Genomic DNA, 23,565 nt, shown 5'->3' on the forward strand with positions numbered 1-23,565 from the left:
GGCGGGCGGATCACAAGGTCAGGAGATGGAGACCACGGTGAAAGCCCGTCTCTACTAAAAATACAAAAAATTAGCCGGGCGCGGTAGTGGGCGCCTGTAGTCCCAGCTACTCAGGAGGCTGAGGCAGGAGAATGGCGTGAACCCGAGAGGCGGAGCTTGCAGTGAGCCGAGATCCGGCCACTGCACTCCAGCCTGGTGGACACAGCGAGACTCCGTCTCAAAAAAAAAAAAAAAAAAAAAAAAAAAAACATTGAGTGAAATGCAAATATATCAAGATTTGTGGTATACAGCTAAAGAAGTGCTGAGAGGGAGGTTTACAGCACTGAATACTCATAGTAGGGGTCTCCTGCTATCTGCACCTGTGTCCTCAGACAATCTGAGGAGTGTCCTTCTGCAGGAACCACCTTGATATGTTTGGGCTCTATGTCCCCACCCAAATATCATCCCAAATTGTAATCCCCATAACCCCCATGTGTCAAGGGAGGGACCTGGTGGGAGGTGATTGGGTCGTGGCAGTGGTTCCCTCATGATGTGACAGTGAGGGAGTTCTCATGAGATCTGATGGTTTTATAAGGGGCTCTTCCCCCTTCGCTCTCTCTTCTCATTCCTGCCACCTTGTGAAGAAGGTGCCTGCTTCCCCTTCACCTTCCGCCATGATTGAAGTTTTTTGAGGCCTCCCCAGCCATGTGGAACTATGAGTTAATTAAACCTCTTTCCTTTATAAATTACCCAGTCTCAGGTATTTCTTCATAGCAGGGTGAAAATGGACTCATACAGTACACTGGTACTGGCAGAGCGGAGCACGGCTATACAGATACCCGAAAATGTGGAATTCACTTTGGAACTGGGTAACAGGCAGAGTTTGGAACAGTTTGGAGGGCTCCGAAGGCAGGAAGATGTGGGAAAGTATGGAACTTTCTAGAGACTTGTTGAATGTTTGTTTGTTTGTTTTTTGAGACAGAGTCTCACCCTGCTGCCAGGACTGGAGTGCAGTGGTGCAATCTTGGCTCACTGTGACCTCTGCCTCCCGAGTTCAAATAATTCTCCTGCCTCAGCCTCCCGAGTAGTGGGATTACAGGCACCCACCACCATTCCCAGCTAATTTTTTTGGATTTTTAGTAGAGATGGGGTTTCACCATGTTGGCCAGGCTGGTCTCAAACTCCTGACATCATGATCCACCCACCTCAGCCTCCCAAAGTGCTGGGATTACAGGGGTGAACCACCACACCCAGTCTGTTGAACGGTTTTGACCAAAATGCTAATGGTGCTATGGACAATAAAATCCAGGCTAAGGTGGTCTCGGAGTTGAGGAACTTGTTGGGAACTGGAGCGAAGGTCACTTTTACTGTACTTTAGCAAAGAAACTCGCCGCATTTTGCCCCGCCCTGGAGATCTGTGGTACATTGAACTTGAGAAAGATCTGAAATTGGAGTTTATGTTTAAAAGGGAAGCACAGTATAAAAGTTTGGAAAATTTGCAGCCTGATGATGTGATAGAAAAGAAACCCCCATTTTCTGGGGAGGAATTCAAGCTGGCTGCAGAAATTTTGAATGTCAATCACCAAGACAATGGGGAAAATGTTTTCAGGACATGTACGAGGCAGCCCCTTCTATCACAAACCCAGAGGCCTAGGAGGGAAAAATGGTTTCCTGGGTTGGGCCCAGGGCTCGCCCTGCCCCCGCCACCCTTCCCCACTTTGCGCAGCTTCAGGACTTGGCGCCCTGCATCTCAGTCGCCAAAAGGGGTCAACGTACGGCTCAGGCTGTTGCCTCAGAGGGTGCAAGCCCCAAGCCTTAGTGGCTTCCATGTGGTGTTGGACCACCTAAATTTCAAAGGGTATGTGGAAATGCCCGAATATCCAGGCAGAAGTTTGCTGCGGGGGTGGAGCCATCATGGAGAACCTCTGCTAGGGCAGTGAAGAAGGGAAATAGGGGGTTGGAGCCCCACACGCAGAGTCCCCACTGGAACACTGCCTAGTGGAGCTGTAAAAAGAGGGCCATCCTCCAGTCAGCTTGCACTGTGTACCTGGAAAAGCCACAGATACTCAATGCCAGCCTGTGAAAACAGCCGGGGGGGGACTGTACCCTGCAAAGCCACAGGGTGGAGCTGCCCAAGACCGTGGGAGCCCACCTCTTGCATCAGTGTGACCTGGATGTGAGACACAGAATCAATGGAGGTTATTTCAAAGCTTTAAGATTTAATGAGGCCGGGCGCGGTGGCTCAAGCCTGTCATCCCAGCACTTTGGGAGGCCGAGACGGGCGGATCACGAGGTCAGGAGATCGAGACCATCCTGGCTAACACGGTGAAACCCCGTCTCTACTAAAAAATACAAAAAAACTAGCCGGGCGTGGTGGCGGCGCCTGTAGTCCCAGCTACTCGGGAGGCTGAGGCAGGAGAATGGCGGGAACCCGGGAGGCGGAGCTTGCAGTGAGCTGAGATCCGGCCACTGCACTCCAGCCTAAGCGACAGAGCAAGACTCCATCTCAGGAAAAAAAAAAAAAGATTTAATGACTGCCCCACTGGACTTGGGACTTGCATGGGGCCTATAGCCCCTTTGTTTTGACCAATTTCTCCAATGCCTATACCCCTATTGTATCTAGGAAGTAACTACCTTTTTTTTTTATTATACAGGCGGAAGGGACTTGACTTGTCTCAGATGAGACTTTGGACTTGGATTTTTGAGTTAATGCTGGAATGAGTTAAGACTTTGGGAGACTGTGGGGAAGGCATGATTGTATTTTGAAATGTGAGGACCCGTGAGATTTGGGAGGGGCCAGAGGCAGAATGATAAGGTTTGGCTGTGTCCCCACCCAAATCTCATCTCCAGTTGTCATCCCCACTATCCTCACATGTCAAGGGCGGGACCTGGTGGGAGCTGATTGGCTCATGGGGGCAGTTTTCCGCCTGCTGTTCTTGTGATAGTGAGTGAGTTCTCACCAGATCTGATGGTTTTATAAGGGGCTTCACCTTTTGTTTTCTCTTCTATCTCCTGCCTTCTTGTGAAGAAGGTGCTTGCTTCCCCTTTACCTTGTGCATAACTAAGTTTCCTGAGGCCTCCCCAGCCATGTGGAACTGTGAGTCAGTTAAACCTGCTTTTTTAAAAAATAAATTATGCAGTCTTGGGTATTTCTCTATAGCATTGTGAAAATGGACTAATACACACCCTAACTACCTTCCTCCCCCTCCTACCCCACAGGGGTCTCTCCCAGCTCCAGGGGTGCCCTGTGCATCCTGAGAAGGCAGCTCCCCCGGCCCCTTCAGGGTCCGACCTTGGGCGTCCTGCTGGGAGACTGGGAGGCAGGGGGACTCCAAATTGGCAATTCAACAAATGTTGCAACACATGGTTTTGTTTTCTTTTTCTATTTTAGCAGGTTCTTTTTGGTGGCAGGCTGAGTGGGTTTTATAATTGTACCAGTTAAGGGCAGTAGATTTTACAAGTCAGCACACTCGGACCCCTTCACCTGAGCCTGTGTGTGTTGAATGATCTTCTCATGCAATTCTTCATCTGCACATGTGTGCAGAGGCCATGCTGAGAGCTCTGTGCCCTGTTTTCCAGGCTTTGAACTTGGCCTACTCCAGCATTTACGGCAGCTACCGGAACTTCGTGGGACCTCCACACTTTCAAGTCATCTGCCGGCTCCTCGGCTACCAGGGTATCGCCGTGGTCATGGAGGAGCTGCTGAAGGTCGTCAAGAGCCTGGTGAGTGTTCCCTGGACACGCTTCCTTCTCACAGCCTGAATTCCCTGGGGCACCCAAGCCAGAGGGTCTTCTCTGCCTGGACTGTGATCCTCCAACAGCTGGATTCATTCAATTACTTGAATGAATGAATTGAATGAATCACTGAATTACTATTCAATTCAAACACTTCTGACCATATATAATTTGATACCTCCCTCATCTTTTCAAACTTAAAAGAATGGGTCCAGGTTATTTTAACGGATACATCGAGTTTTTATTTGTATGTATAGAGATGGGGTCTTGCTATGTTGCCCAGGCTGGCCTTGAACTCCTGGGCTCCAGAGATCTGCCCATCTTGGCCTCCCAAAGTGCTGGAATTACAGGTGTGAGCCACCTTGGTCAGCCTGGATTTAGTTTTCTATACATAACTTACTTTTTATACTTTTTCATCCTTTTTATTATTTTAACAATCTTCTGTGACTGAGACCACGTAAGAGTTTGGTCACTTGGCGCAGCCATTACCCCGTGACCCAAACAGGTCCTTCCAGGACCCGCCGGGGACTCCGCCAAAACATGTGGCAGCTTGGAGGGTGTCAGGATTGCGGACCTCACCACAGCTGAGCCTGGGGCCGCACGCAGGAGCACAGATGGCGTCCTGGGGGACCCTGGAGCTGGCAGTGCTCACCATGCTGGGGTGCATCCCTGTAGGAGGCCCCTGGCAACAAAGCTCTGCTCTCACTGCAGCACCGCGGGACCACTTTCCTCTTGAAAGGGGAGTCCGGTTTCGGAACATGAATCCAGCCACGGGAAGCCACCTGGGGACGGCTGCTCTCTCTCCACGGGTGGGCTTCTTTCCCCTGCCAGGTGATCCTGCAGCCTCCTCGTTACCAAGCTCTTTGCTAACAGACTTGTTTCAGGGCGTGTGCTGGCCACAGGCATTAGCAGAGTGGAGTGGAGTGACTGACGCAGCCTGTCTTGTCCCCCCGCAGCTGCAAGGCACAATCCTGCAGTACGTGAAGACACTGATGGAGGTGATGCCCAAAATCTGCCGCCTGCCACGGCACGAGTACGGCTCTCCCGGTGAGTGTGGGCACCTCTGGGCGTGTGCAGCTCACAGCGCTGTCTGTGGAGAGGTCAGAAAGGAATTCAAGTCAGAAATTCTGGGGAAGGATTAGATTTGCCATGTGGGAGGATGCAGTAGACAGACAAATGCACCTTACAACCAGGAAGAGGTGTGTTGGGTCACTGTCTGCAGGCGAGGAAGCTGAGGGGCCTGGGAGGTCAGCCTGCAAGACTTGAGACGACAGAGCCCTGAACACCACGCTCTTCCGTGCCCCTACGAAAGAACCGCCGGCCCGATGAGGCGAGAGAGCCGACTGCTGGGTCCTGCTGCCCTGCTGGGCTTGTAGGGGCTTGAGGCTCAGAGACAGGCCCACCAAGGTGGTGCAAGGCCTGCCCCTGCCCCCATCCATCTGCAGGTCCAGCTGCGGGGCCCTCAGGCAGGTGTGCTCTTAGGGACGGGCCACATGACTTGCTGTGAGCTGGTTTGGGGCTATGCAGTTAAATAGCTTTAGTGATCTCAAAAAGCATTGTCTTATGATAAAACAGGGACCTTTGTTTGTCACGTAACAAAACTGCTTTTAGTCTCTTACCTGGCAGAGTTTTCTTGAAAGCTGGACAGCTGAACACTAGCCTTGTGTCGTAAAGTGACTGGAGCCTGCACATGGGTGACCGACAAGGCACTGTCCTGATGGGCAGTCAGCCAGCGTGGCTGAGCTCTTGAACACGTGCCCAGGACTTTTTGCTTTTTGGCACCTCCCCAGGGCTGTTGCTGGTGTTTGAGGAGACCATAAGGTCCCCTTCAGCCACCATGGGGAAGTAGCCGTCGGCACGGCCCTGGCTCAAGAGAATCTGATTTCAGTTTATTGTCAGAAAGTAGATGAGGAACGCTGGGGTGATGAAACCAATGCTTATGTCGTGACTAGAGATGGAAATTTCAGATGTTGAGGAGGGAGCCGTTTCCCAGGGTGGCACAGGGAAACCTTGTCAGAGATGACACAGGTGCAGGAGTGTCCCTGCCCCCACCAAGTGGGGCTGAGTCCCCACAGCGGTGCCGAGAGCTGGGAGGAGCGGGGGCAGGGGCTGCGGCTGTAAGGCAGGAGGGGCCGTGTCCGGCTGCTGGTCCTTGGGGAAGGGGCAGTCGGGCAAGACATGCTGGGACAAGGGTTCATGGTCTGCTGAGCCTCCTGTTTGGCTCTTCCCAGGGTAGTTTTGGCCCCTCCTGATGCCACATTCATCGTGCAGTCAGCTGCCGGTTTCTGTCTGGGCTGGAGTCGAAGCTATCGATTGGCTGGAGGAACGTTGGCCTTCTGTCCTATATTTGCACCTTGCGTCTTTTTGTGCCTTATTCTGTGGTCTGGGATGCTGCTGAGATGCCTGCCTTGCTCCCGAGCTGGCATGGTGCTCGGCCTCCCGTTGGGTGTGCTGTTAGTTAGCTGCAGGCTTCCTAGATGCCCTTTCTCAGATGAGGTACGGCCCCTTCCATGCCTCTGAAGAGAGATTGCATTTTGTCAAATACCTTGTCCGCCCCCACTGGGGATGATGGTGCAGCCTTTATTCTTGTCATGTGGTGACGTTCCTATCATCATAGCCTTCCCTAAAGATACGGGGTTGAGTGGGAAAGAGGCCTCACAGCCGAGGCCCAGGGCCACGTGGTGTGTGGAGAACGTGCCCAGGTGGTGAACAAACCACCACTGCAGGGAAGATGCTGGGGATGGGACGTTGTGGCCATCCTCATAGCCAGGCTTGGTGGCGGTGTCAGAATGGCAGGTACTCCCGGCTGTGGCTCCCGGCTGCTAGGGCCCGGCCCCTCCAGTCCCCCAACCCCACCTCACTCCTGCACCGTAGGCATCCTGGAGTTCTTCCATCACCAGCTGAAGGACATCGTGGAGTACGCAGAGCTGAAGACGGTGTGCTTCCAGAACCTGCGGGAGGTGGGGAACGCCGTCCTCTTCTGCCTGCTTATCGAGCAGAGCCTGGTGAGTGCCCGGCCCGGCCTACCCCACCGCCCACGGGGAGGGCTTTCTTTTGTGGGTTCTTTAGTGGGTGTGTGGCAGCAGCAGTGCGGGAAACATTTTTTCTCGTGACTATTGTTGAGACTTTAGTTTGAATTTGTTCCCTTCAATTGAAAAACAAAAATGGGCTGGGCGCGGTGGCTCAAGCCTGTAATCCCAGCACTTTGGGAGGCCGAGACGTGCGGATCACAAGGTCAGGAGATCGAGACCATCCTGGCTAACATGGTGAAACCCCGTCTCTACTAAAAAATACAAAAAACTAGCCGGGCGAGGTGGTGGCACCTGTAGTCCCAGCTACTCGGGAGGCTGAGGCAGGAGAATGGCGGGAACCCGGGAGGCGGAGCTTGCAGTGAGCTGAGATCCGGCCACTGCACTCCAGTCTGGGCGACAGAGCGAGACTCCGTCTCAAAAAAAAAAAAAAAAAAGAAAAAAGAAAAAAATGTACTGTAGTTCATTGTCTCAAGAATGTTTTTCTGTGTTAACATCATAAAACTTTTATTATGCAATGTTTTCAACACCTAAATGAACGTATTTGGTGAGCCTGTAAGGTATAAAGAGCATTGCTGCCCAGGAGGATCTCTGCGTGCCTGGGCTGCTGAGCAGTTGAAGTGTGGCTCAGTGTGACTGAGGAACTGAGTGCTAAATGTTACTGAATTATAACTGATTTAAATCTAAATGGCTACACGTGCCCCATGGTGGAGAGCACGAGAGGCCACCCCCTCTTAGGACGTGGCACAGTGGATGCTCATGTTTCCGACGGGCCGCCTTTTTGTGTGCCGTCTGGCTGTCCCTCTGTCCTGTGCATCACAGCAGCTCAGTTTATAACCTCCTGGACTGGGAAAGCCAGTGGGAAATGGAATCTCACGTGGCCCTCTCCTGCCTTCCCTCGTGACTGACGAGGTGGGCAGCTCCGTTCGCTGCTTCTTGTTTCTTTTCCTGTTAAATGCCCCGTTGGGTTCTTTTGCCTACTTTTCTACAGCTTGTTCCATGCAGATCCTTTACGTGCTGCACATATTGTAAATCTCCCATGTGTGCTTACCTTTTCACTCTGACAGTGGTGATTTTTGATAAATGCTCTTAATTTGGATGTAGCCCTTTTTTTTTTAATGATTAGCACTTTCTGTATCCTTTTTTTTTTTTTTTTTAAAGATGTTTTCCCTGTCTTGGGGTCATGAAGACATTCCTTCACATTCTCATCTAGAGATTTTAAGCTTTGCCTTCTGCATGGAAGTTTGCGATCCTTCTGGAGTTGGTCTTTGTGTATAATGTGAGAGGCAGAGGAAGCTTCTTTCTCTCTCTGTGGAGACCCGGCTGTCCCTCCTCTAGTGGCTGAAGGGCTCCTCCTCCCATTGCTGACTAGTGGTGTCCCCTGCCGTCTGCCAGCTTTTCATGGGGACACCGGCCTGTCTCCTGGCTTTCTGCTGCATCCTGCCGGTGCGGACATCTGTCTCCCGCCGGTCCAGGCGTCTGTCTCCCGCCAGTGCAGATGTCTGTCTCCAACCGGTGCAGGCGTCTGTCTCCCGCCGGTGCAGGCGTCTGTCTCCCGCCAGTGCAGACATCTGTCTCCAACCGGTACAGACGTCTGTCTCCCGCCAGTGCAGACCTCTGTCTCCAGCCGGTGCAGGCGTCTGTCTCCCGCCAGTGCAGATGTCTGTCTCCAACCGGTGCAGGCGTCTGTCTCCCGCCGGTGCAGGCGTCTGTTTCCCGCCAGTGCAGACATCTGTCTCCAACCGGTGCAGGCGTCTGTCTCCCGCCAGTCCAGGCGACTGTCATCCGCCAGTGCAGACATCTGTCTCCAGCCAGTGCAGGCGTCTGTCTCCCGCCGGTGCGGACATCTGTCTCCCGCCGGTGCGGGCGTCTGTCTCCCGCCGGTGCAGATGTCTGTCTCCCGCCGGTGCAGACCTCTGTCTCCCGCCGGTCCAGGCGTCTGTCACCTGCTAGTGCAGACATCTGTCTCCAGCCAGTGCAGGCGTCTGTCTCCCACCGGTCCAGGCGTCTGTCTCCCACCGGTCCAGGCGTCTGTCTCCCGCCGGTCCAGGCGTCTGTCTCCCGCCGGTCCAGGCGTCTGTCTCCCGCCGGTGCAGGCGTCTGTCTCCCGCCGGCGTCTGTCTCCCGCCGGTGCAGGCGTCTGTCTCCCGCCGGTGCAGGCGTCTGTCTCCCGCCGGTGCAGGCGTCTGTCTCCCGCCGGTGCAGGCGTCTGTCTCCCGCCGGTGCAGGCGTCTGTCTCCCGCCGGTGCAGACCTCTGTCTCCAGCCGGTGCAGGCGTCTGTCTCCCGCCGGTCCAGGCGTCTGTCACCTGCTAGTGCAGACATCTGTCTCCAGCCAGTGCAGGTGTCTGTCTCCCACCAGTCCAGGCGTCTGTCTCCCGCCGGTCCAGGCGTCTGTCTCCCGCCGGTCCAGGCGTCTGTCTCCCGCCAGTGCAGACATCTGTCTCCAGCCAGTGCAGGCGTCTGTCTCCCGCCGGTGCAGACGTCTGTCTCCAACTGGTGCAGGCATCTGTCTCTGGCGTCATAGCATGTCTTGCTCATCATTGCCCTAACATGACTCTTGATTCCCGACGTGGCATGTTTCCTACCTTGCTCCTCCTCTTCAGCATGTTCCCTCCTCAGGGCTCTTTGCTCTGCCCTGTTTTGGGATTGGTTTGCCACATGCCCTGGCAAAGCGTTTTGGCTTGTGCATGGGAACGGCACTGCATCTGCAGAGCAGCCTGGGGAGGCCTTTCCTATGTTGTTTCCCAAAGTAGTCTCTTGTCTTCAGGTCTCTGGTAGCTTTGCAAAGGCAGAGTTGTGTTTAGGAAGAACAGGGATAGGGTGGCCTGTACACAGCTCAGGGCATTGCTGTCAGACTGCCAGGCCTCTGGGGACTGAGCCTCTGGACCAGCCGCCTCACACCAGCCTGTGCAGTGAAAGAGGATGTGTTGGCTCACATGCCAGGGGAGTCCCAGGTCAGGCATGACATGCCTGGGAGCTGACAGCCTCCATCAGACCCGCATCTTCGGCTCTCCCCATCCCTGCACTCCTAGGCAGACCCGTTCCAGGTGGTTTCAAAGAGGGACTGTAGCAGCCCCAGGCCTTCACTGTCCTGGCCACCCACAGGCTCGGCGGGGACCCCAAGTAGCATCCCCCCATGCTCCACTCCCCACTGTGTGAGGGGCACAAGATGGAGAACCCACCAGCGTCTCAGGCCAGCAAGGAGCCAGTGTCCAGGGTGGCCTTGCTTTAAGGGTATGTTCCCCAAATAATTGTGAATTGTTAAAAGCCAGATATGTCAGGAAGCATCTCTTTAACTATAATCTCTCTCTATGAATTTTAAATATTTAATGTGGGAATATTCCATTCATGGGTGACTTTTCCTGAACTTACAGCATAAGGCTGTATCTTAGTCCGTTCTGCTATCTTAGTCTGCTTAGTCCGTTTTGTGTTGCTGTAGCAGTGCCTGAGACTGAGTAATTTACAAAGAAAAGGAGTTTATTTGGCTCATGACTCTAGAGGCTGGGAAGTCCAAGATCAGGCAGCCCATCTGTCAGGGTCTCATGCTGCTTCAGCTCCTGGGGAACACAGAAGGGGACGTGGGTGTTGCAGAGAGAACAGACATGAGAGGCAGCCTTGCTTACAACAACTGCTCTCACAGGAACTCATCCATTCCCACAAAAACTAATCCAATTGTGGGAGAACTGACCCAATCTTGTAAGAAATCCATCACCTCTCAAACAGACCACCTTCCAACACTGCTACATTGGCACTTAAATTTCACCATGAGTTTTGGCAGGGACAAACCACATCCAAACCATAGCCTCTCTGTATGGCCAAGCCTGAGGATTCCTGTCTCGTCATTGGCCTCAGGTCGGGGAGGTGAGACCCGAGCTTTCCAAATGGGAGGCAGCCGTGTGGAATCGATTTAGATAGTGTCAGGGACCCCTTAGGACTGCTTTCTCTTGTGTCCAGCTGCCCTTTTTGGAAATAAGATGAAGTGTCAAAAGCTTTTCTTTACATCAACATTTCTTTTCTTTTTTTTTTTTTTTTAAAGATTGGAGTTTCGCTCTCGTTGCTTAGGCTGGAGTGCAGTGGCACAATCTTGACTCACCACAGCCTCTACCTCTTGGGTTCAAGTGATTCTCCTGCCTTAGTCTCCCGAGTAGCTGGGATTACAGTCATGCGCCACCACGGGCCCAGCTAATTTTGTATTTTTAGTAGAGACAGATTTTCTTCATGTTGATCAGGCTGGTGATCTGCCCGCCTCACAGAGTGCCCATGAGTTGGTAATTGTAGTGGGTGATGGGAGTTGGGTGTAGAGGAAACAGTGGCCGTGAGTTGGTAACTGTAGTGGGTGATGGGGGTCGGGTGTAGGGGAAACAGAGTGGCTGTGAGTTGGTAACTGTAGTGGGTGATGGGGGTTGGGTGTAGGGGAAACAGAGTGGCCGTGAGTTGGTAACTCCCGACCTCAGGTGATCCGCATGCCTTGGCCTCCCAAAGTGCTGGGATTACAGGCATGAGCCACCGCGCCCGGCCTGACATTCTTTACATACACAAACTCTTGTGGTTCTGTAATTATTTATGTCTATCCCAGAACTCATGGACATAAATAATTATAGAACCACAAGAGTTTGAAGCAGGCAGGATGCAATTTCCTGGGACAATCTCTTAGCTTAAAGGCACCGTTTCTGTGCATTGCCATGGCAACAGTTGTCCCTCTGTTGGCTTCTGGATGGAGTGTGAAGCTGCATTAGAAACTTAGGGAAAGAGAAGCAGAGCAGATGGCGTCTGGCCGGCGTCTGGCACTGGATTGATGTTGATGAGTACAGAAAAGTCTGCTTTTCTTCCTCTTGGTCTTAGTTTTGCCATCATCTCTGGGAGTTCCTCAGAAGTTAAAATCTCATTGTCAGTATTTCTTGATTTTCCAATAGCTGTTTCTTTGTTTAATCATTTATTTTACTCCCGTGGAGCTCTAAGATTTCCGCATGGCTGTAGAGTAGGAGGCACTGAAGGGCTCACCATCTTCTGCCTGTGCCGTGGGGTGGTGAACGCACTGTGGTCTGAACAGGCCCTTCCTGCTGGCCTGAGAGCCCTCACCTCTAAAGATGAACAGCAGTTGCTCTATTTTTGACCATCTTTGGGTTCATGGTGGATTTGGGGGGATCTGCTGTCCTCATGATCCTGGAGGTACATTTTCTCTCTATATATGTGTTATTCTGGAGAATGGACCTTGTGTGGTTTTGATTACCCCTGTAAAGGAGTTTGTGACCTGAAAGTAGGCTCAGCGTGATGGCCCAGAACTTTGCTTTGGGCTCTGTGGGGAATGAGTGGATGTGGACACCAGGACGGGCCTCCCCTACTCCTTCCATCTCCTGTGTTGTTTGGAGAAGACACCCTTCCTTCTGTCAGTGTGATGGCATCTTGTCATAAACTGTGGTTCTTAAGAGACTGGTGGCAAATTAGCAGGGAAGGATGGGGTGAGAACTATTAGACTGGTACATCCTGGAAAACAGAGCACACATTCAACATTGGGTCTTACATGTGTCTACATCTACATTAATTAAATGCAACTAAAATTAAAATTCAGTTCCTTGGCCGGGCGCGGTGGCTCAAGCCTGTAATCCCAGCACTTTGGGAGGCCGAGACGGGCAGATCACGAGGTCAGGAGACCGAGACCATCCTGGCTAACATGGTGAAACCCCATCTCTACTAAAAAATACAAAAAAACTAGCCGGGCGACGTGGCGGCGCCTGTAGTCCCAGCTACTCGGGAGGCTGAGGCAGGAGAATGGCGTGAACCCGGGAGGCGGAGCTTGCAATGAGCTGAGATCCGGCCACTGCACTCCAGCCTGGGTGACAGAGCGAGACTCCGTCTCAAAAAAAAAAAAAAAAAAAAACAAATTCAGTTCCTCAAGTGCGCAAGCCACATTCCAAGTACTTAATAGGCACGCGTGGCTGGCGGCTGCCGGAATGGGTAGGACAGACATGAGCATTTCCATCATCCCAGAGAAATCGCTTGACAGGCTACTTAATGTTATGCTAAAAGGCAAAGAGGGTCTTTGTTTTCAGCACCAGATCTCTCTCTGTGGCAAGATACCCTTCCTAGCGTGACCTTCTTTTTCTCTGTTCCAGTCTTTAGAAGAAGTGTGTGACTTGCTGCACGCGGCTCCCTTCCAGAACATCTTGCCACGAGTCCATGTGAAAGGTGAGCCTGCTGACCCCACCCGGGAGTCCAGACTGCCCTCTGTCGGGATGGTGCCCGCTCTGCAGCCGGAGAGCCTAACGGCCAGTGCAGATTGTAGGTTTGGTGCCTGTTCAGTCATACCCAGGGGTAATGAGGGGTGTACAGAACCTAGTTAAATGAAGATTGAGAAATAGAGCTGCAATGATATGATGTCTTAGAATTGCTTCCAAATATTAATAGCATGGGAGCAGGGGAGTTGGGTGTAGAAGACACAGAGTGGCCGTGAGTTGGTAATTGTAGTGGGTGATGGGGGTTGGGTGTAGAGGAAAGAGTGGCCGTGATCTGGTAGTTGTAGTGGGTGATGGGGGTTGGGTGTAGAGGAAAGAGCGGCCGTGATCTGGTAGTTGTAGTGGGTGATGGGGGTTGGGTGTAGAGGAAACAGAGTGGCCGTGACTTGGTAATTGTAGTGGGTGATGGGCACAGAGGCTCATTGTGCCCTTTTCTGCTTTCGGTTACATTTGGAATAGTCAATAAATGAAAAGTGAATATTGAGCAAAAAATCAGTCCTGCTAGTTTGAATTAAAATATTAAATGAGCCAGTTCTGTAAAATAATTTCCAAAGAGGATCTGTATCCATGTTAACTTTAAAATCTTTTGTTTTTTAAACAAATTTAAACCTTTGCAATTACCGTTTCATACAAAGGAGCAGAATAAAGTAAAGTATTTTTTTCTACTGCAGAGGGGGAGAGACTTGATGCCAAAATGAAAAGACTGGAATCCAAGTATGCTCCGCTGCATCTTGTCCCACTGATCGAAAGACTGGGGACCCCTCAGGTAACGTGTGCCGTGATGGCTGAGGCTGTTGCAAGCTGGGCATCCATGCCAGGCCAGGTGGCCCAGTTGGGAGCCAGACTGGAAGGCATCGTGAAGTCCAGTGGCCGCTCAGGCCTCAGTGTTGCAAGTGGGACGCGTACCTGGACTGCTTCCCGGGGTGGTGGGGGGTTCAGATGAGCTAACGCCTGGAAAGGGCTTAGCACATCAGCTGGCACGTAAGACTCACACAGAAGACGTCACTTTCACTGTCCAGCCCTTCATGAAGAAGGCTTTCCCATAGGTGTTATTAGGCCACGAGGCAAGGTGTCAGGATAGAGTTCTACAATGATCCAGCTGCGTATGCTAAGTCAGGGCGTCTCAGCCATTTTGGACCAGGTAACTCTATGATGGGGACTTGGGCACCCTCCTATGCATTGCAGGATGTTTGGCAGCACCCCTGGCTTCCACACTAGAGGCCAGTAGACCCAAAACATTTTCCCAAGGCTGGGTGCCGTGGTTCATTCCTGTCTTCCCAGCACTTTGGGAGGCCAAGACAGGAGTTCAAGACCAGCCTGGGCAATGTGGTGAAACTCCGTCTCTACAAAAAGTACAAATATTATCCAGGTGTGGTGGCATACGCCTGGTCGCTTGAGCCGGAGAAGTCAAGGCTGCAGTGAGCTGTGGTTGTGCCACTGCACTCCAACCTAGGCAGCAGAGCAAGACCCTGTCTCAAAAGAAAAAAGATAGGATATGGAGTAGCTGGATGCCTGGAGGCCCACAGCATTCCACTGCTTGTCCTTTCTGCAGCAAATTGCCATTGCGAGAGAGGGGGACCTGCTGACAAAGGAGCGCCTCTGCTGTGGCCTGTCCATGTTTGAGGTCATCCTGACACGGATCCGGAGCTTTCTGGACGACCCCATCTGGCGCGGGCCTCTGCCCAGCAATGGGGTCATGCATGTTGACGAGTGTGTGGAGTTTCACAGACTGTGGAGTGCCATGCAGTTTGTCTACTGCATTCCTGTGGGGACACACGAGTTCACAGTCGAGTAAGTGTGTGCTCAGAGCAGGACAAAGCCCCAGGGGAGGGGAGGGGCTTAGGGCAGGGTCCGGGTGTTAGGCTAACAAGCGGCCAGCCGTGCTCAGGAAGTGGACCAGAAACTCACTGAGCTGCTTTGAAGCCTCCTATAATGGGAATTCTTACTTGATGCCAAGGAGCTGGCTCAGGACTTGAGTATTCAGGGAGTCTCTGAACCCACGGCAAGTGTATGCACGCCGGACATTCATTTTTCTAGGTGGGAGGTCTGTAAAGTCATTCATCACAGAGGGGATATGATCTAAAAAGGCTTAGGAAGCAGCGCAGCAGAAGAGCCCGAAACAGGTATCTACCAAAACCAGGGAGCAGCCCCTGCTGCCTGGCACTCTCTTCCTGGCTGTGGAAGGTGACTGTGTGCGCACAGACAGTAATAGGAATGCAGATGGCTTGGTCACTGACATCTGGCGACAGACTCAGAAAAGACTTGGTAACGGATCACTCATCTCCCATTGTTTCTGCTGCTTGTTCTAGGCAGTGCTTCGGTGACGGGCTACACTGGGCCGGCTGTATGATCATCGTGCTGCTTGGGCAGCAGCGGCGTTTTGCTGTGTTGGATTTCTGCTACCATCTCCTGAAAGTCCAGAAACATGATGGCAAAGATGAGATTATTAAAAATGTGGTATGTGGATGAAAATCTCCCACCATCTGGGGACCTTTTGCAAAGCGTACTTTCTCTGTGTTGTAAGTTCTTGTTTCTGGGAATGGTTTTCATCCTAAGTACATAAGGCGCCACCAACAGAAACTTCCTTTCCGTTCCCAAAATGAATCTAAATATAATTGGCCAGTAAAGCAGTCTGGCAGAGAAAATACTCATTGTTCCATTTTCCTTCTCAAGGTACTTAGATTTACTTCCAGTCTTACAAAATCTGCATTGTCAGAATATTGGCAGCTATTCCAGTCTTCGGGCTCCCTAGAAGTCAAAGTGTGCTTTCTTGGCTGCTTTTAAAGTCCTTTTGTCTCTGTCACTTTATGGATTTCTCATAGTTGAATTCTGGAAAATACTCAGCCATTATCTTTTGAAATATTTTAGCCTCCCTTCCATTCTCCCTGTTCTTGCCATTCACGATTTCAGTTAGACGTATGTTAGACCTTCTCATTCTGTTCTCCACATTCCTCTGTTGTATTAGTTTTTTTTTTTCTTTTTTTTTTTTTTTTGAGACAGAGTTTCACTCTTGTTGCCCAGGCTGGAGTGCAACGGCACAATCTCGGCTCACTGCAACCTCCGCCTCCTGGGTTCAAGCGATTCTCCTGCCTCAGCCTCCTGAGTAGCTGGGATGACAGGTGCCCACCACCATGCCCTGCTAATTTTTGTATTTTTAGTAGAGACAGGGTTTCACCATGTTGGCCAAGCTGATCTCAAACTCCTGACATGAAGTGATCCGCCTGCCTCCCAAAGTGCTGGGATTACAGGCGTGAGCCCCCGCGCCCGGCCATGTTGTATTAGTTTTCTATTGCTTCCGTAACAACAGATCACCACAGGCTTGGCAGTTTAACCACCACTGATTATCTCATAGTTCTCTAAGTCAGATGCCTGGGTTCAGCCAGGCCCGGCTGGGTCCTCTGCTCAATCTCATGAAGCCAGTGTCTGAGATGCTGTGTTCAGCCTGGAGGCCTTCAGGCTTATGCACAGTTGGCTGAATTATTCCTTGCAGCTCTAGGACTGGGTCCCCCTTCCTTCTCATGCTTTCCAAGTGACCCCCTCCAGCAGTGGTGGGTTGGGCAGTCTCAGCCTCTAGTCTTCTGCCACGTCTCTCCTGCCTCCAGCCAGAGAACATTCCCTGATCATGATTATACTGAGCCCACTGGACAACCCCAGATACTCTCCCTGTCCTGTCCTACAGTCCACAGTCTTAGCCACACCTGCCCAGGCCACGTGGGGTGGAGGCAATGCAGTCACAGGCTCCAGGTCATGGGCCTCTCTCAGGGGCCATTTTACCTCCAACTCCTCCATTTCCGGGACTCCCAGAGCTGTATCCAGAGTACTGTCTTCACGTGTCTTAGTTAACTCGTTTACTTCAGCTCTAATGTGCTGAGCTTTTACTCTGAAAAAATTATTAGTTCACTTTTTAAAGTTCAGTTAGGTTCTTCTTCAAATCTTCTTGGTAACTGAGTTTGTCCTAACTGAATTTTTTCCATCTATTTCTTTATCCAGTTCATATATTCTATATTCTGCATGTTTTCCTTCTAGTATCTGAGAGTCTTGGAGGTATTTAAAACTTTGCTGCTTCCTTGTGTGTTGGGTTATTTGGGAGTCTTTATTTAATTGGACTTAATTTAGATTGCTTTCCCTCCAAGATGTGCATTTGCATCTGCCCATCTCTAGGGGCTGCTAGCAACTCGGGGCCACTTTAGCCGAATTGGAGGTTCCTGGCTTTGTTGGGGTCTCTGGTGTGGTCCCGCTTGCTTATGCCTGGGCCGCTCCTCACCTCACTGCTGCTGTTGGCATCTGCCCCCGAGGAGGCCCTGGCTTCCCCCTTACCACGTGCATAGGCAGAACCAGCAATGCTTTTCCAAGTTTTTTGTTTGCATGTATGCTCTTTATTCCTGTTGTAGTAGGAGGGTCTGTCAGAGTACCCTGTCACAGTATTATTTCCAAACTGGAAGTCTAAAACCTGTGTTAGTTGATTGACCTTTCTCCATTGACCACATCATCTTCATCTGGACATCCCCGGCTCTGAGCAGACAGTAGGTTCTTAATTGCTGATGTGGAAGGAACAGGCCTATTTGTTGTGCACATGAATGAATCTACAGCAGCATGAAGCCGACAGAGGGATTCTAAATTCAAAATATATTCATCCATCCAACCGTTGCATTAAAGAGATGGTATGTGACTGGGAGAGCTGGCTCATACCTGTAATCCCAACAGTTGGGGAGGCTGAAGCGGAGGAGGATCGCTTGAGCTCAGGAGTTCAAGACCATCCTGTACAACATAAGATGACCTTGTCCTTACAAAAATAATTTTAAAAATTAGCTGTGTGTGGTGGTGCACACCTGTGGTCCCAGCTGCTCAGGAGGCTGAGGTGGGAGGATCTCTTGAGGCTACAGTAAGCCATGATCATGCCACTGCACTCCAGCCTGCGTGTCAGAGTGAGACCCTATCTTAAAAAAAAAAAAGAACAGTATGTGTGTCAATTCCGTTTGCTATTATTTTTCTGAGAAAATATAAGAATCCTGACATTTTGAAACATGAAGACTGAATGTTCAAGTGTTAATAGTAAAACATCCCAATTTTCATGGTTGTAGCCTTTGAAGAAGATGGTGGAGAGAATTCGCAAGTTCCAGATTCTCAATGACGAGATCATCACCATCCTGGATAAGTACCTGAAGTCGGGCGACGGGGAGGGCACACCAGTGGAGCACGTGCGCTGCTTCCAGCCGCCCATCCACCAGTCCCTCGCCAGCAGCTGAGGGCACGCGCTGCACTCCATAACTCAACGTGGCATGCCTTTCTCTCCGTCAACTATTGAGTGAGATTTTTAGGGACTATTTTTCAGTATCTCTGTACCTGTTAAAGGGGTTGCTTTTCAATCTAAAAGCTTAATTTTATAAAATTGACTTATTATTTTTCTAGACTAAATTGTATATGCTTTTGGTAATTAGGGACTCTGAGAATACTGGCTGCTGACTGTTGCCATCACGTTCTTACAAAATTGTTTTTCTATGGGATGTTCTGGCAGCTCTCTCTTAAAATGCTGCTGTGTTCGTTCATTCACTCATTCCGTAAGAAACTTAATACCAGCAAATGTATTAAATCCCTTGCCAGTTACCATTAACTGTAACTATTTAGCTTTTGTTTAGGGATCTTTCTGATGGCCTTTTATGAGCAGTCTTAGTTCTAAGTCATTGTTCCCATCCCTTTTTTGTGTCAGTGTTTCAGAAAATAGTGAACTTGATTCCTCTGCTTCCACTAAATCCAGCTGTGACAAAATCTAACGTGAGAACAGATCGAAAGGTTATAGAAATAAAAGTAATGAGATCTATTTGCGTTTGTTTACTTACTGTAATCCTGTGCTGCTTGACTTGGCAAGGAACTCTAATTACCCTGAGCTCACACAGCAGGCTGGCTGGGATGTAGGTCACCTCCAGGGTCACCTCCAGGGCAGAGGTGGGATGGGATCGTGACACCATCCCATACACCACTCACCTCACCAGCACAGGTTTAGTTTTATATTTAGGGTTCTGCCGATAAATAAAGTGTAAAATGGCCGTGGTGGCTGCTCCACTCTGGATATAAAGAGGCTACTCAGTGCCTCTCTGTTACCTGTGCCCATGACCTGGCGGAGGCCAGCAATGTGGGAGGAGATCAGCCAGGCCCAGTGAGTGCTGCACGAAGAGGCCAGGAGCCTTGAGTCCAGCCTTCAGCTGTCCCTGATCCACAGGACTTGCATGGCTGGAGCCGGTCCACACGATCTGTCAGAATGAAAAACAATCGGTCTAGGCCAGGCGCGGTGGCTCAAGCCTGTAATCCCAGCACTTTGGGAGGCCGAGACGGGCAGATCACGAGGTCAGGAGATCGAGACCATCCTGGCTAACACGGTGAAACCCCGTCTCTACTAAAAAATACAAAGAACTAGCCGAGCGAGGTGGCGGCGCCTGTAGTCCCAGCTACTCGGGAGGCTGAGGCAGGAGAATGGCATAAGCCTGGGAGGCGGAGCTTGCAGTGAGCTGAGATTCGGCCACTGCACTCCAGCCTGGGCGACAGAGCGAGACTCCGTCTCAAAAAAAATCAGTCTAGACTACCAGTAGAGCCATGAACATGTTTGAGAAACTGAAGCCATAAAGTATTAAGGCAGTGAGGTTCTGAAAATCCTAACTGAATGGAGAAAAATGTTATGCCTGTTTATTGTAAATGAATATTACAGATAAGCACAAGTCCAGCATGATGAACTGAACTCACTTTATGTTGTAGCCTGGCAGGCATTTTACGTTATTTGGAGTATTGCAACCTTCATCAATTTTGAAATTTTCTATGGCTGCCAAGTTGCCATAAAAAGCGGGCCTCGCCTATTTTTCCGTCGGCCTTTAGAAACTGTCCAGAAGCATATGATGCACGGCACAGAAAAGTAGTAAGTGTATGAACCATTCTGTTGTACTGCCAAACTCAAGTGACACGAAGCTTAACAGAACTATTCTTTCTTTATAAAAAGTTCCCTAAAAATGCTTTTGGTAATGTGAATTAATAACCCCGGGGCCAGCATTCTGCTGCAGATTTAAAGGTGGTAGCTGTGCTCATCTTAGAAACTAAAGAATAGGATGAAAAAGTACTGTAATTTAATTACCAAGTTTTATAAGGCTTAATTATATGCCAAATATAAAATGTAATACCTTAGGTATAAGACAGTCTCGAGTATAAAATGTTAAGTAAGAATTTATTAACCTATGCATGTTCAACGAGGTCTCTATCCTCAAGGGGGAGAAAACTGGTTCTTTTATGTACAAAGCACAGATGTAGGTACAGTATATAAACAGACATATAGTACATCTGTAGCATTAAATGACATGGGAGGAGGCAGGGAAAAAAAGATCTAAAACAGCTCCTTAGAAGGCCAATAATAAAGTCGGAAAAAAGGGAGTTTCTATGCAGCCAGTGGTGAGCCGCATGGGGTACCAGCACCACTGGCCTGGGAGGCTCTCAGGGGTGATGGCTTGCACTGGCGCACCGAGTCACCTCCAGGCAGGAGCCACAGGCTGGAACAGGCAAACACTTTCTTCCCATCACCCAGGTGGATATTAATTCTGCCAATACTTTTTTTTAAAGGCCAATGGTTATGAGTGGGGATAGGTTCATCAGACCTTTTTTTATCATTCTACCTTTTCTGCCTATGTTTGCAATTTTCCATCAACGTCTTCATAAACCTTTTCTAGAAACCAAACTATGCAGTGGCCCAAAGGAGCTCTTAAGCAAAGTATTTGGTACAAAGAGACCATATGTTATAAACATTTTGTTTGTTCTAAGCATTCAGACTTAGAAAAGAACTTCAACTTTTTATTATAACATGAGCTAAATTTAAGAAATAACCCTAGTCTTCTATTTCCCAGAGCTGTTCAAAGTCCAAATGACAATATAACTCATTATGAAAATATACTGAAAAGTACAAGAGCGGATGTAAAACGGTAATCAAGGTTCCAGGCATCATGGGATTAGGGTAACTGAAGAACAAACCCGGCCAGGCTGCAGCAGCAGGCAGGACGCACTGGCTTGGTGAGGTGCCAAGAAGGCCGCTGAATGCACACAGGAAGCCGGATTCACGGTGATCATCTCAACCTGAGAATCCTTCCTTGGGGTGATTTCCGCCCTTTTTTAAATTTTGTACGTTTCCTTCATTCAGCAACTTAGTTTTCCCTTATTTCAAAAAATAAAACGAATCATCAAACAGGAGCCACTTTTATAGGTAAGTCACAGGATAATGTGTGGGGATAATGGTTCTTTTTTAAAATCAAAAAGCCCTTATTATATGTTCAGGGATTGATGGAGTGGGGGTGACAAATGCACATTTCAGACTTTCGTCACGAATGAAAAAATACAGCGTTTTTATAGACTTAAAACTGTCATTAGTGCATTCAGATTTTGGAGAAGGAATGAAAATGTAAAATAATTCTACAACAATACAATATTAATAGAAATCGTCATGTGCTGAGGTCATTTTAGTGAGCTACCATTGTTTAAATAGAAGTAATTTCTTGGTCCTAATTCGTCAAATCTTTAAAAAGACTGCCTTTAAAGAACATTTTTGAGGACAATGTTTTTTTAGACACATTCTGGTACTCAAATTCACTTCATAACAATCACAGATTAACCTTTAATGACACCTTTCTTAAAAAGCTGTCAGATTTCCATTTCTTCGGGAGACATTTTCACCAGTGTGTTGTTCGATTCCACAGGTTAAGCTTTCTTCATTATTATTAAGAACTTCATACATATTAGAGAGATTGCCATTCATTGCTTTCTCGTCTTTTCGAAAAGATACAGGCAGACTTGCTAGACTAAAGCTGACGTCTTTAAAGGCATGCAACAAGAATATCCCCACAATGATTGTAAAGAAGCCGCTCAAAGTACCAATGACATCGTCAACGGGCATATCTTGCCACTCCTTAAAGAGAATAGCTGAACAAGTTAAAACTGATGTTGTAAAGAATACATAATATATTGGAGTCACAATGGAAGTGTTGAATATATCCAGGGCCCTATTTAGGTAATTAATCTGTGTGCTCACGCAGACGACGAGGCTCAGCAGCAGAACCCAAGCCAGGGGATGCCGCAGCACAGGCTTTCCAGCAAACAGCTCTTTGAGAGCAATGCCCAGGCCCTTCACACAGGAGACTGAAAAGGCGCCGATCACAGAGCAGATTGTTATGTACACGAGAATGTTGGTCTGTCCATGGCGAGGACCCACCACGAAGATTAGTATCAAGGCCACAATGACCACAAGGGTTGCAAAGACCACAAAACCTGGAGGAGGCAAAGAAAAGTGACATGAGTCAAATGCTTGGCTGTTCTTAAACACAGAATGCAAAACAAAATGTAATCAACTCTACAGGGAGAAAAGGTATGGCCTGGAAATAAATCAGCTTTATTTTGCTGCCCGAGCAGAAGCGCAACCACAACAATTTACTTAGATGGACACACTGGAAGATGAATGTGAGCTTCACATTCACAAACTCTCCCACCCCCAACATTGTTGCAGCAGCATTTTTATGCCAACTTCAGGCAAGAGGGATAGTGGGCTCAGAACCGAGACAGAAGCTAGGGAGGAGAAACCAGGAGGCGGCCTTGAATGTTCAACAATTTATAGATGCTTTAAAAAAAGAAAAAAAACAAGAGTTCTTCATCAAGTTTTCTCTAAAAGGGGTAAACTTTTTTTTAAATTTGCGGACAACTGCTGGAGTAACCAGCAAGTCAACTGGAGAACCTGAAAGACACTACTGGGGTTCTGGTTGAATATGGAGAATTAAAGCCAGCATGAAAACTGCCAATAACTGTGTAGCCCTGTGGGCCAGGCATTTTTCTCAGCAATTTGTACTCAACTACCCTGTGTCACACATACTACCATTTGCATCCTCGAATGAGGGAACTGAGGCCTAGATAAGTCACATGAATTTATTCTTCCTTCCTCAAATTCCACTAATAAAATAACACAGTAATAGGATTTTTAAAGGCACAAATACACAAAATTAAGAACAAAAGGCCAGGTGCAGTGGCTCACGCCTATAATCCCAGCACTTTGGGAGGCTGAGGATGGTGGATCACCCAAGGTCAGGAGTTCGACACCAGCCTGGCCAACATGGCGAAACCCCAACTCTACTGAAAACACAAAAATTAGCTGGGCGTGGTGGCAGGTGCCTGTAATCCCAGCTATTTGGGAGGCTGAGACAGGAGACTCGCTCAAACCTGGAAGGTGGAGGTTGCAATGAGCCGAGACCACGCCACTGCACTCCAGCCTGGGCGACAGAGAGACTGTCTCAGAAAAAAAGAGAGGACTGAAGATAACAATCCTTCTAAGTCAGAAAGCAAAGGAGAACTAATACCTGGTACACAGATCCAGGAAAGCTGAATCCGACACACCCACTGTGATCAAAGATCAAAAAGCAATTCAGTTTGCAGCACAGCGTGCTCAAAAGGTACCAGGTGCCTCTGAAGTGGGGTAAAGGCAAGACTGAAAGTGAAGCCTGGCTGAAAAGTCCATTCAAGAAGCAAGGAGACTCCTGCCCAGTTCTGGGAGACTGTCCCTCCCGCGCCACAGAGTTCTGG

At 49.5% G+C, this 23,565-nt stretch overlaps 2 protein-coding genes and 1 long non-coding RNA gene across 18 annotated transcripts in view; 1 reads left to right on the forward strand and 2 right to left on the reverse strand.

Moving 5' to 3' along the window:
- Positions 1 to 18,796, forward strand: part of CYFIP1 (cytoplasmic FMR1 interacting protein 1) — a 110,520-nt gene extending 91,724 nt beyond the window's left edge. For 5 of the 6 annotated variants that reach the window (XM_030930318.1, XM_030930320.1, XM_030930317.1 and 2 more), the window contains 8 exons: positions 3,559 to 3,702; positions 4,671 to 4,761; positions 6,589 to 6,719; positions 12,859 to 12,931; positions 13,650 to 13,744; positions 14,531 to 14,769; positions 15,288 to 15,435; positions 18,060 to 18,793. In XM_030930318.1, coding sequence (XP_030786178.1) covers positions 3,559 to 3,702; positions 4,671 to 4,761; positions 6,589 to 6,719; positions 12,859 to 12,931; positions 13,650 to 13,744; positions 14,531 to 14,769; positions 15,288 to 15,435; positions 18,060 to 18,224 — 1,086 coding nt within the window. In that variant the 3' untranslated portion in view covers positions 18,225 to 18,793. Of the gene's footprint in view, positions 1 to 3,558; positions 3,703 to 4,670; positions 4,762 to 6,588; positions 6,720 to 12,858; positions 12,932 to 13,649; positions 13,745 to 14,530; positions 14,770 to 15,287; positions 15,436 to 18,059 lie in introns of all 6 variants that reach the window. The other variant, XM_030930315.1, reaches the window with a different exon arrangement.
- LOC115897481 lies at positions 3,344 to 6,594 on the reverse strand. Its single transcript, XR_004057265.1, has 2 exons — positions 5,334 to 6,594; positions 3,344 to 4,804 (listed from the first exon to the last, which is right to left on the reverse strand). It is a non-coding gene; the product is annotated as an uncharacterized LOC115897481 (long non-coding RNA).
- Positions 18,797 to 20,599: 1,803 nt separating the features above from the next.
- Positions 20,600 to 23,565, reverse strand: part of NIPA2 (NIPA magnesium transporter 2) — a 34,626-nt gene continuing 31,660 nt past the window's right edge. For 7 of the 11 annotated variants that reach the window (XM_030930722.1, XM_030930724.1, XM_030930723.1 and 4 more), the window contains one exon: positions 21,632 to 22,266. In XM_030930722.1, the coding sequence (XP_030786582.1) occupies positions 21,632 to 22,266 (635 nt within the window). Of the gene's footprint in view, positions 22,267 to 23,565 lie in introns of all 11 variants that reach the window. The other 4 variants (XM_010362178.1, XM_010362179.1, XM_010362177.1 and 1 more) reach the window with 2 other exon arrangements.

The sequence above is a fragment of the Rhinopithecus roxellana genome, chromosome 5 (assembly GCF_007565055.1).
Source record: "Rhinopithecus roxellana isolate Shanxi Qingling chromosome 5, ASM756505v1, whole genome shotgun sequence".
NCBI lineage: Eukaryota > Metazoa > Chordata > Mammalia > Primates > Cercopithecidae > Rhinopithecus > Rhinopithecus roxellana.